The following is a 13,727-nucleotide window of genomic DNA, read 5'->3' as shown; positions in this document are numbered from 1 at the left end:
GCTATCATTATCTCCTCATTTAATTCTGAGATTCTCAATGCTGGTTTGGTTGTGCCTGATGGGGAAATCGGTGGCACCACCGTGGATAGAGGTGGACCAGCAGAGATAATAGGAACTGATTGGACCTTCGACTTTTGACATTTCCTGGTTAGATGCCCATAACAACCACAAGAAGTGCAAATACAGTGCAAACCTTCATATTCAACATGATACCAGAACCCCTTCAGCCAAACCTTGCATATAACTGGTTTGTTAAGATCCACTTCCACACAAATCCTAGCAAAACGCCCCTTCCTCACATCAAGAATGTTACTATCAACCTTCACAGGTTTTCCAACAGCTGCCACCAAAGCCATGAGTATGCTCTCATCATAAAATAGAACATTTAAACTAGGAAATCAAATCCAAACCATGGTTCTCTCTATTTTGGCTTTAGGAGAAACAAAGTCAGGATTCCATGTCTGAATAGTGAGATAATGGTAAAAAATCATCCATTGGCCCTCATCCATCACCTTGGTACGACCTACCTCTTCCTCAAACTTCACCATATAATATCCATTGTCAATATCCATTATTTCAAAACCTGCCTTCAATCACCAGAGTCTTGTCAAATGATCTTTCATCATATAATATCCCATAGTCTTGCCAAGAAGACTCACAACAAGAGCTTCTTGCCATGGTTCATAAAGACCATCAAAGACTGAGTCAACAATATTTAACATTGGCTTATGCGGATTACCATTTTCATATTCTATGGTTGCCAAATTTGCTTGAAAAAGATTTATCTTGGGTCTAGGGGCTGGTGATTTCTTAGAACCAAACACCATATCTTTGAAAGAGATTATGGTTTTTTTTTTCCTCATTCATGGCCATATCACCACCGCCACCCCCATCCGGAGGTTCCTGCATGGAGGACAAGTCTTCATGCATTGGAGTCGCCGAGAAAACAAAGTTGGTCATTCAACTTCAGAGAGAGTGTGTTTAAATGAGTGATCCCTAGCAAGCATATTTGAGACAATATGTTCAGTAGTAAATTAAAATAAATTTAATTGCATTTAGTAAAGGTTGATGGTCCATAAAAGATAATTAAATAAGGTTCATCTGAGGTTTAACCTCTAATATTTTCATAAAGTTAATGTTGGTGTCACCCACAAAAAGGATAACATTTAATGTATTTGAAAACTCATAATTATGAACACGTAATTCCATAAAAAAGTCCAAATTGCACTCATCAACTGTCATACTAATTACATTAAAAATTCATCCCAAGTATGTTTGAAGCTAATTACAATAAAAATTAGAGTAAATTATATTGAATCTCATGAGTTTTATTAAAATTATACAAATTATTTATCCATTTCTTAAATTTACACAAATCGTCCTTAATTGTATATATATATATATATTACACTAACTACCCATGTAAGAGAGATAGTGTAATTTCGTAAACAAAATATGGTATATTGTGAGTACAAGTACAAATAGTATAAGAGTTAATGTTTATTCATTATTTTTGGTTCGTTACAAACTACATCAATAATCTAAGGAGTTGTTTAAATTACTCATGTAATATTGTAACTAACCAAAATAATGATAAATAGAGAATAGACATTGATTCTTATACTATTTGGACTTGTATATATAATATAACATATTGTGTTTCACTTAGTTACACGTGTCACAACTTTTTTGATTAAGAATTTGCAATTATATATCTTATAGGGATAGTCAGTGATGTATGTATATAATTCGGGGTAAATTGTGTAGGTTTAAAAAATGGATGGTGATTTGTGTAATTTCACTAAAACTCATAGAATATTATTGTAATTTACTCTAAAAATTAATAAGGACAATAATCCACCATTTGCTTGGTGATTATTTTATGCCAATAAAGTCTCCTCATATCAAGAGATAGTTTATCTCCTCCTGCCGGTTAAAGTATGACATGTCTCTGCAAATGAACCAGGATAAAATTCTTTGTGCACCTTTTTCTAATCCCTAATCTCTTTACTTTTCGTCTTTACTTTGTTGATTTATTGTGTTAATATGAGTTGCATGCTATAATCTGTTACTGTCTTTCTGTAATCTCGTTAATCAATTAATTGTGTAAAGATTCAATAATCGGTAACTTATTGAACTAGAAATCAAAGAATCAATTTGTGTGAGTGTCAGGATAATCGATTATATCTCAGTATTGTTTAATCGATTAAGTTCAAACATAATCGATTAACTACAGTCTGTTTTAGTTTTGCGCAAATATAGGAAAACCAGAACAAGTGATTCACGACACCTATTCAACCCCCTTCTAGTTGTATTCTGACCTGCTGATATCCAACACAATCCTTCTCTTTATCGTCAATTGGTAGGTAGGCTCCTCTATTTGACTAACACAAGTCCCGATATCACTTTTGCCATCCAACAATTAATTCAGTTCATGGCCAACCCCACTTTGAACCATTAAAGGAACACATGGACAAGGGTTATTTTATCCCACTACTTCTTCCATACACATCAAGGGCTACACTGATTCTGATTGAGCTACTTGTCCAGACACAAGATGTTTTATCTCTAGTTTTTGTATGTACTTAGGTAATTCCTTAGTTTCATGGAAATCTAAGAAACAAAACACCGTCTCTAGATCTTCTTCTGATGATGAGTACAGGGCTCTTGTCATTGCTTCTTGTGAGGTCCAATATATCTCTTGGGAGAATTTAAGGTTCCTTACAAAGAACCTGCCCTGTTATTTTGTGATAATGATTTTGCCACGTACATAGCAGCTAACTCAGTGTTCCATGAGAGAACCAAGCATATAGAAATTGATTGTCATGTGGCATGAGAGAGACTGCAGAACAAGCTTTATCATCTCCTACCTATTCACACAACTCAACAAGTTGCAGACATCCTTACTAAGGCTTTGGAGCCTTCAACCTTTGCATACATTTTATCCAAGATGGGAGTGATTAATATCTACTCTCCAGCTTGAGGGAGGGTAATAAACTACATTAATGCTCTTGGATAAACATTAGCAAAGGAAAGTGGGGAGGTTCCATCCTGACCGAGTCACGTAGAAGGTATTTGGCGCATCAGGCCAATTCTCTTGTGCATCAGCTTTGTTGTCTTAGGCCATTTCACTCGCTTTGATTTTTTGATTGGGCCTTCTTCATCCAGAGGTATTTTTGGGATATGGATTATGCAGTAGAGTTACTTTCTTTGTAATTCATTAAGTGTTTGTTATTGGTAGTTAGTTTGTTACTTGACCGGTTTGTCAAGTAATTAGTATATAAGACTTTCTTTTCTTTGTTGTAAAAACATTTTTTTCACAATCAATAATACAATCAAAATAGAGGTATTATTTTAATGGATTCTTTTAAATATGGTTTGATTCAGTTTCGAGTTCAATTCTTTTTTGAATGAACAATTTAAGATCAATATGATTTGTGGTTTTAGAGTTTCAAGAACCGCTCGAACCGAATCATATATTTAAACAAATTTTTTTTTTACTATTTCATATAAGGAGATGAATAAAGGAAAAAATCAAGTTTATTTTACATTAGGAGATTCATTGTTTTAAATGTATTGATTTTATTAGTGGTATACTATATGAAATTTTTATTTATTTCTAGTTAGTTTTGTTGTTTTTTGAAGTTGAATTTATTTTTACAATTGTAATTATAAGTGATTCTTTAGTATATGATTTTGTTCTAGTGAGCAGTTAAGAATTTTTATTTTTCTAAAATAAATATGTCTATGATTTTGCTTAATTCCTAAAGAAGACTTGATTGATTTAATTTTTTTTTCTATAACAAAAAAAATGTATATATTACTCATGGATAATTGCTTATTTGATTTGAAATTCTAATATTAAAAAAATTGAATAAAAATGTTTAATATGCTTAGAATTAGTATACGCTTACATTATAAAGGATAATAGCTAAGTATATTAATAATTAGTGTACCTTATAATCAATAGTATATCAATATATTAATATTTAAGTATCTCCTTTTATTAGCAAGAACGGTTGACAATTTTGTTCAAAAAGGTTTCAACTACAGATACCTCCAAACATTGTATATTTCTTTAACATTTGTTAGTTTCTTTGCCAAACATATATTTATTCTCATAAAAGGTCTCCTCTTATATAAGTAGTCTGCCACTTTTTTAGAAGTAATAACATATTACTAATCAGGGGATGTTGTTACTATTATAATCAACAAGAATATATTTAACATTATTTCATCATTTTTATTGGAGAATAAAACTACCACATTTTACATATTTTATACATATATTTTATTAGTTTGTTTAGGTAATTTTTTACAAATTCATGTACTATAAATAAGGTCTTATGCAATATTTTCGCATTATTCATTTTATGTTTCCGCATTATTTTCGCAATATGATATAAGAGTCTTCGTCATGAAGGCTTTGGTTACCGCTGCACATTCTCTACTAATTATTATCTTTCTCTTCCAACATTCAACAAAGAATTCAATAGAAGAATATCAAGAATCAATGAAACAACAATACATGTGCAAATTCTGCACCAAAAGAATCTATCTTAATTATGAGAGATTGGATGAGATCAACTCATGATGATTCTGCAACAATTGGTAATGCTGAAGAGGATGTAATGCCATCAATATCTTCAGCCAAGGCTTTATCTAAAGCAGATTTGGCAACTTTAGTAACACATATCATCAGAACGATAGATATTACAAGGCCTTAAATGATAAAATTAAAGCACATCAGAGTCTTTGAAATTTCTCCCCAACCGTGTGTCACATCAGAAAGATCTTTGAGAATTGTTCCAGCATAGTAACATGCGAAGGTCATTGTGACAGCTAGAAAATTATGGAGTGCAACAAAGATGAAACTGTTAGGGCCAAAGAAAAGCATTGAGGTATTCTTGAGGTCAAGGATGAGCTAGATACTCAGAATTTTTGGAGATTTTAAGGAGTCTAACAACCATATTTATAGTATTAGTGTCATGCAAGATTGTGATCATGCTTTGAAGATTATTATAACCCGTTTTCAAGACCCTGTTTGTAAAGGGAAGTTTTAAATGCTGTCTAGAAAATGTATGAAATTCACGCCAAGAAAGTGAATGTTGTGATCAGGAGCCACCAAGGAAGCTTCAACAATGTAAAACCATGGGAATATGATCAAAAAAATTTACCAGGAAAATAATCAAGTGATTGAGAAAATTCAATCACATCATGATCGAGATTCCGATCCATCACATTGTTATCAAATCAAATTATCAAGCTGAAGTCTATTAACATTTAGGTGTTAATGAAGAACAAAGGTAACATATTTTACACATGTGTTTTATTAGTTTGTTTAGGTAAGTTTGTTACATATTCATGAACTATAAATAAAGTCTTATGCCTTGATCAAATAACAAAAAAAATTCACAATATTCATTTTATGCTTTCACTTTATTTTCGCAATAATTTTCATTGTACTAGTTTTTGCCAAGTTCAGTGTTGTTAAAACCATATCGGTTATCAAACCGGTCAGGGTACTGGTATAGTGGTACAGTGGTTCAACCGATGGTTCAGTAATTAAACCACATGCTGGTTAAACCGGACATATATACTTATATTTGTATATATACAAACCTATAACAAAAAAATTCAAAATAGGTAGATACTCAAATTTATAATCCATATTCATAATCTACTCAAAATTCACATAAACAAACAACTTTAAGTCTTTATAAATTCAAATTCTAAATTACAAAACATATATCAATCCAAGAGTATCACTTAACAACCGCAAAATAAATAAATGACACAAGTTCACAACTCACTCTACAAAACAAATAAATTTGGAGTTTTAACATTTAACATCAAGGAGTCAAAGTTGTCTCATATCGATATTATATTTTTTCCTCAAATCCTATCTTCAAACAGTACTCCAAGATTACACAAATGTCACTAAGATTACACATAAATGTTAGGAACCAAAATGTGTAATCTAAGTATGCCTTGGAAGCATTTGCCTTGAAGTGTTGAAGAATGGTTGGAAAGATGGGTAACCTTGTAATGAGTTTTTAAGTTTTTAAGTTTTTTTTCAAACAAAAAAATGTGTATAAACCGGCTGGTTTAGTCAAATACCGGTCGGTTCACTAGTTTTTAACCGATTTTAATACTTGGTCGGTTCAACATCTATACCGTATCGGTTAGGGGTCCAATTCACCAGTTTTCTAATTGAATCGACCGGTACAGTACAGTTTTTACATCATTAACCAAGTTTCTTAATATGATTTGTTTCTTAATAAGAACTAGGCTAGCAATAGTGATGTGACACTCCAACCTATCACATTTACACTTTAAAAAATCTGACGGATAACATGAAAAATTAAAAGACAAAACTTACAAGAATTATAATATAATAAATTATTTAGATAGATAAAAACCATAAGCTTCATTCTACCAAAACTAAAAATAAATTTAAACCATACATTCAACCAACGTCCATATTACACAAAATTTTCAAACTAGCTGAAAATACCAAGTAATTTGGAAGGAAAAAGCACATTGCATAACAATAATAAATATTTTTTATTAAAAATAAACAATAAATATATTTTTACATTGATAATGTCTTTTTTTATATTAAATATTTTAAAATAATATATTTTCATAAAATCCATTATATTATAAGAAATAAAAGGTAATGTATGATATTGTTTTTTAGTACAACTAAAGATATTTCTCTCTCACATTAATCAAATTATTGACATTTTAATAATCTTGTGATATTTTACTATTAAACCAATATCTTATTGATAATATATGAAGAGTGTGATAATATTAGTATCTTATTAATAATTTGAATTTGTTTATAATATTGGAAGTGATATGTGAATCTTAATTATTTAAACTACTACAGTGGGAGGATAGGGTAGTGTCATCCAAGTCTCAAACCTTAGCTCAAAATCTTGTCTTGAGAGAAAATAGAGAGAAGAAATGATGACAACTTCAGCGGTTTCATTTGGTAACAACTTCACTCAATGCTTCACTAAAATCAACACCTATTCTTCAAAGGAACTTTCCTTCGTTACTTCACAGTTGAGCGGTCTCAGAATCTCTTTTAACCCTTCACTCAAATCAGCCACACCCATTGTTTCTTCTCCAATTATTCCTGTTTTGAAGCCTGTTGCTAGTAATTCATATACCCTTTTCCTTAATATCACTTATTCTGCTTTCAATTTCACTTTTTTATTTATTTACTATTATTAGTGTGAAATTTGTCACTAGGAATGTGGTATAGTAGGTACTGGTAACTGGTTTGTCACTTATTATATTGTTATTATAAGATTTTCTTTCTTTTGAGGTGAACTTGGTATGTGGAATGATGAATTTGATTATGGTAGTTAAGGTTATTGAGCAAACCTAGTAACCATGCTCTCATTTTTAACACTGAAATAAAAAGGGTGGATAATTAGACGAGGTTCTCATCTAATGAGGTTTGCATGAAATAGATGTATGCAGCCTTATCCTCACAAGTGAAGATGTTGTTTCCAGGATATTTTTAAGGCTGAAATGGAGGCATAATTTTGTTTTCTATCATTACAGGGTGCTTGGGATTTTGTATAGGTTTATCATAATGAAATTTTGGAATTTATCGTAATGGCTTAGAATGTTGCATTGGACGAGAATGTCGTGTTGGATGAGCGGATACACTAGACAAGATATGATTGGAAATGAATGCATTAGGGAAAAAGTTAGAATAACTCCAATTGTAGAAAAGATGGTAGAATCGTGTCTTCGGTGGTTTGGACATGTGTGGAGGAGACCGATAGAAGCCCCCGTAAGGAGAGTAAACCGAATGGAGGCTAGCCTAATTCTTAGAGGAAGAGGCAGACCAAGAAAAACCATAGGCGAAATGTATATATAGCAAGAGTGAATAATCTTAAAGTAACTTAATCATTTAGATACTTTGATTCTTGACATCAGAATCCATTTTTACGCTACTGTTGACATGATAGATTGGGTTTCTTTTGGGATCCAATAGAAGCCAATGAAAAAGAGATTACCACATGAAGAGAATTATGTTTCTATGCTCATAATGTTGCTTCATCCTTTGAATCCCTTTGATTTGCTTTCACTATATATGTGGCTATAAAATGTTGATATTCAGTGTGGATCCAGCTTTGTAATCAATCAATGTGTTATGGTATGATTATGCATAGGGACTTTATAAAGTGTTAGACAATAATAGACTTTATAAGGTGGATTCACTGTTGGCTACATGAGTTTCCACTATACCATTGTGTTTGGTCTTGTATCATTGATTAATGATGTCCCATGTATCAAAAATCCTTCTTAAAAGTTTCCTTCGTGGCTTATTTTTGGGCTCCCTCTATCCTTATGTAAAGTAGCAATGTAGCATCATCTGTAATTTCACATCTTCTTGCTAGGGTAGGGTGTGGATAGGTTGTCATCTTTCAAGCTCAAACCATCTTAAATGGTTTTTGCGTAGTTCTTTTCCATAGAAGCTACTTCAATCTTCTCTCTAGTAATCATAAATCTAACTTGTGTGTTGATTCGTAGTTAGGTTTTACTTTAGCATTAAATTGTTTCAAACTGGTAATTAGGCTTATAGATAATGGTGGATTCTATGGTACATCCTAGGTGTATAACTACACGCCACGAGAATAACCAGTTAAATTGTCACAATCTATGTGTCTTGAAATTTTGGGGCTGGGATGGCATATTTATTAGATACACTGCCAATCTTATTTTCAAAGAGGGTAGCTGTGCACCGGAGGTGTACCTTAGAAGCAACTATGGAGAGTTTCTCTAATTTCTATGCTTTGCTAAGAAGCCACTATAAAGAAATTGCATACATAAGATTTAGAATAGGACTATTCGGATACAATAATTACTGCTGTGCTAAAATGCATATACTGTTTGTTTAAAAGCGAAGCATAGATTAAGAAAGGTGTTTTTTATCTTGAAGAAAATGGTTGTGGTTCTATGTGATATTGATTCAGCTTTGAAGGAATAGGTTTATGTGGCAAAACCTGTATCAAGTGTATATGAAAAATACACAAAAGCTGCCAAGCTGGAAATAAAAATAAGGACCCCAATCTCCATATACAACTATACAAGGCAGGCCTATCTCTTGAATAGTCCATTTCCATTCCCAACAAGCAATGGAGCATGGCCATGCTCCCTAATAGCCGCTCGTGCTTGTTTTAGTCTTTTTAACATGTAGCTTGATGATTAATATATAATCTTTTTGACCTTTTCTTGTTACAAATGACTAGCACTAATATTTACTCTAGCTCCAGCTTTAGCTTCATTTTACAGTGACACATTATTGTCTTGTTAATTCATGTTCGCCGACAAAATGTTTCATTTGATTGATAGGAATAATAGAAATGCATAACACTTTGCTAATACCATGCTATAACTGCAATCATGATAATGATCATTTTGGTAAAGCATTAAACAAGTTGACAGGTGATTGATTCTTCCAGTTCCTTGATTTCAATTTCTTAGGGAGAGTGTGCCCCTTCACCGGAAAGAAAGCAAACAGGGCCAACAAAGTTTCTTTTTCAAACCATAAGACAAAGAAATTGCAGTTTGTAAACCTTCAGTACAAGAGAATATGGTGGGAAGCCGGGAAGCGCTTCGTAAAGCTTCGTTTGTCTACAAAGGCGTTAAAAACCATAGAGAAGAATGGACTTGATGCAGTTGCAAAGAAGGCTGGAGTTGATCTTAGGAAGAAATAAGATTACTTTGTTATGATTGTAATTGTATGAAAGAACAAATTCAAGTTCATTAGTATTATTTGTTGATTTCTGTTTTTTTAGGGACCAAGGTTAATTCTGGCTAATGGCTATGGTCAAATGCTACATATATTGATAAAGGGACTAAATCTTGAGATCATGAGTTTTCTGGTCCATGAATCTCACAAATGAAGATATCTTTACAACCTCCTCATAACACTTGTAACAAACATGGGGATTGTTTGTTCAGGCCATGAGTTGCATTATCATCTTAAGTATCTTAAGGTTGTGTTTGGATTTCTGGTATTGGATGGAGGGGAGTGGAATGGAATCTTAGCAGGTTCCATTGTTTGGATTGCTACATTAATGATGGAGTGGAATGGAACATGATGGAGTTAATCTTTTTTTTTTCATATATGTTTTTTCCTATAGATGGGTCTGGAAAATATGAACAATGAGTTAGTCAAATAATATACGGTTTCGTATGATTTTCATTCATTGTACTAGAGAGAGCTATATTTGCTGAAAAAGATAGATATGTACCTCAAAAAAGATTAGTTCATTATCTATAGGATAAAATGCTAAATCTTGGCTAATAACCAAAAATGACCTCTTAAAAGACATTCTTAGCGTGTGTTTATATGAACAATTTGATTGAATATTTATTAAGTTTTTTAATTATTTGAAAATATATAATTTTAACTTTCTTGAAAAATGAGAAATACGGTTATGGTTTGGTGTGTCCGACTTGGTTTGATTTTAGGGGAGGATAAGACACCGAACAGAGTAAAATAAGTTGGTTTAGTTTAGTTTGGCCCTTGCTCTTATTATATATAAAAATTGAATTGAATCATATATGATTTGTTTCGGTTTATCAATTTATTTGCTTACTTTACTGAGAAATTAAAACTGAGAAAACTACATATATTTTTTCCTCCCCACTCTTTTGCAGGCTCTTCCATCCAAGCATAATCCCATCATGCACATAAAAAATGACTCATCTAACTATGGCAGTCTTTAAACATTAAACATCAGATACCATGTTACAATGAGTAAATGTTGAGTGACAAAAGTCAGTGAGTTTTCTAGCATGTGAGTGAATTATGAGATTGGGAAACTTCATGCATCACATTGGTAGTGAGTTCAGTAAATACAGTAGTTTGTGTGTGGTATGATTATGTACACCTATCATCTCATACTCCACTAGTTAGGAGCCTCATATATTGGCTCTGAAGCATGGATTCACTGAACACCCTCAGGTGTCGGTGTCTGACACGTATCTGATATGGATACGCTCGGATTCATGAAGAATACTATCCATAGAGTATCCAAAAAATAAAAAAAATAAAATAAAATAAATAAATATCAAGACACGTATCGGATTCGTTTTCAATAAAATATAGAATAATATATATTTGCTTTTAATAAAATAGGATAAGATTGATTCGTTTTTAATAAACACCAACTTATTTAAAGGTCACAACACCAACATACCGTCACACTACATTGACCATCCAATAGCCGGCCCACCATACCGACTCTCCGATCCACAACATTACCGTCAAGGAGGAGATGAAATGATACTATTTATGTTTCTAGAGCTAGACAATAAGCAATTTTATGAATTATTTACTATATTTTCTAGTTTTGGTATTTGTAATTTTGGAGGACAGTGATTTTTAATTTCCATTATATTTTTTACTTTTGGTATTTTATGGATATTTTGATTTTCACTTATAATTTAATCACATCTTATATGTTTTTTATTATTTTATACACGTATCCTTGAACCTACCGAATCCCATATTTTAAAAAAAAAGTGTATCCATGCATCGGATACGTATCGTATCTGACACACGTATCCGTATCTATACTTCATAGTATACTGGGTCGACATTTTTGTTAGATATATTTGGATTGATAGAATATTATTCTATCTAGCATTTAGTTAGTTTCATTTATTTGAGTTTATCTATAGGTTATGTTTATCTTGTTAGTTATTGTTTGAGTTTTATCAATCTTTTACCATCATGGTCTTCTACAATTTTAATGCATGGAAGGTACATATGAATTCAAAAATGAGAAGTGGTTAAGTTGAGAAAAAGGATACAAACCTGCAATATAAAATGGCATGCTTGGTTCTGACTTAAATGCCAAAATAGACAGTGAATAATTTTTATTCACTCTAAGCCTTGCTAACATGTAGTGTGTTTAAAAAAATAATCTATGAAAAATAATGTTCCTTTACAATATTCAAGCCACAAATAGCACTTTTGGTTAACTTTATCCCCAAGAATTCAATATGATATCTATTTTATTCTGATGCATGTCAGTTTTATCCTGATTCTTCTAGTTTTTTTTTGCCAGTCATCTTTTTATATTATCTTAGTCACATGCATATTTTATGGTTTGCATAATTAATATTTGAATATCTTAGCCTGTTTCTTGACACAGCAATGATTAACAGGTTATAGATATGTTAATGGATATTTTGTGTAATTATTAAGGAATCAGATTGATGTTATTGTTTCTGGTCTATACACTGTATAATGGTATACGACTAGTAATTCAAAGTGTAGACCCATAATGTGATTTGTACTTAATACTATGGTTGTGGTGATTGTCCTGACGCATATACCACAATGAAACCGAATCACAATGATGCAGTTGCATCATATTGTATCACAACTGCATTGAGTTGTATTTGGACCGCATCAGACGACATCAAAATTATTCTTTTAATCACAAAATAATATGCATTTATAACGATCCTAATGACAGCAGTATAAAACTGAGTCCAGGACTAATTCATCATGGAACTATTAAGAAACCATTGGTGTGCCCTAGTTACCTGGCCAAGGTTGTTCATTTCACAGTTTGCGTACTAATACATACATACTTAGTTTCATAGAAGTCCTTCTGGGATAAAGGTGAGCCACAATGATATTCTTGTTTCCCTTATATACTACAGTGATATTCTTGTTTAATTTCCCATATTTAGTGTTATATTGTTTTGCACCTTGGCTTTTGCACATTTATTCATTGATAGTTGTAGTTATTTGTTATATATTTTAACCCATTTTTAGGCAGAACAGTGTTTGGTTTATTGACCTACTACGTATATGAAAAACTGGGTTTATTGAATGGAAGCTATATTCCTAGTCCCGAATTCCCATGTTCTAATTCTATTTTGATTTTAAATTTTTGCCATGCTTAGGCAAAATGTTTTACTTTAGAAAGTGAGGCTTTGACATTTATATTTTACTTGAAAGATATTGAGCATAGAATTCCAGTCTTTGTTATCACTGAACTAAACTGCTGTTTTTTCTCAAGGAATGTAAGCTTATGATTGAACTATAATGCTGTTTCTCTCTAAATAAATTGTTCTGTATGTAATTTTTAAGTATTTACTGGTGGTTACGATTTGAAATAGTTACATTCATGCTTTTATGATGTTATAACCTCTTTAGCTGGCATAGGTCTAAGAAAATGATGATATCTGTTTTAAGAAAATTTAAAGGATCTAATTTTAAAATTATTTTTAAACAAAATAATTTTACAAATTATTAAACTCACATTTATCTCATATTCGAGTATTTGATTCTTTACTACTACATAGGATCAGCACAAGTCTTCTTAGTAGTGGATACTTGAGTTTTGTGGACTATACTAAAATTTTCTCTTGTATACATTTCAATGAGTATGAATTGCTTCTTTTTTGTTTCCCACGGGTATCATCGCATAATAGGCAATTATGTCCGAGTCGAGAATATTCACATGTATGTGAAGTTAACTCTTCCAACGGGTATTTTTTTCATCCACGAGACTTGAACATGAGACCTTACTTAAGGGAAATCAAGCATGTATTACTTGCTGAGGTGGATTAAGCAAAAGCATAACTGTCATAGTGGGCTGGCTGGCTTGGGTAAAAAAGCTCATTTGTTTAGATGGCCATAAAGAACTTGACCCTTAGCCCGGCCC

General features: G+C 32.0%; 1 protein-coding gene across 1 annotated transcript; it reads left to right on the top strand.

The window, feature by feature from the left end:
• LOC109352384 (50S ribosomal protein L28, chloroplastic-like) lies at positions 6,907-9,920 on the top strand. Its single transcript, XM_019594354.1, has 2 exons — positions 6,907-7,171; positions 9,517-9,920. The coding sequence occupies exons 1-2, from the start codon at positions 6,976-6,978 to the stop codon at positions 9,747-9,749; spliced, it is 429 nt and encodes a 142-aa protein (XP_019449899.1). The 5' UTR covers positions 6,907-6,975; the 3' UTR covers positions 9,750-9,920.

Source organism: Lupinus angustifolius, chromosome LG07 (assembly GCF_001865875.1).
Source record: "Lupinus angustifolius cultivar Tanjil chromosome LG07, LupAngTanjil_v1.0, whole genome shotgun sequence".
NCBI classification, from domain to species: domain Eukaryota; kingdom Viridiplantae; phylum Streptophyta; class Magnoliopsida; order Fabales; family Fabaceae; genus Lupinus; species Lupinus angustifolius.
The sequence above is the reverse complement of the archived record's forward strand: the minus strand, read 5'-3'. Positions and strand labels throughout refer to the sequence as shown.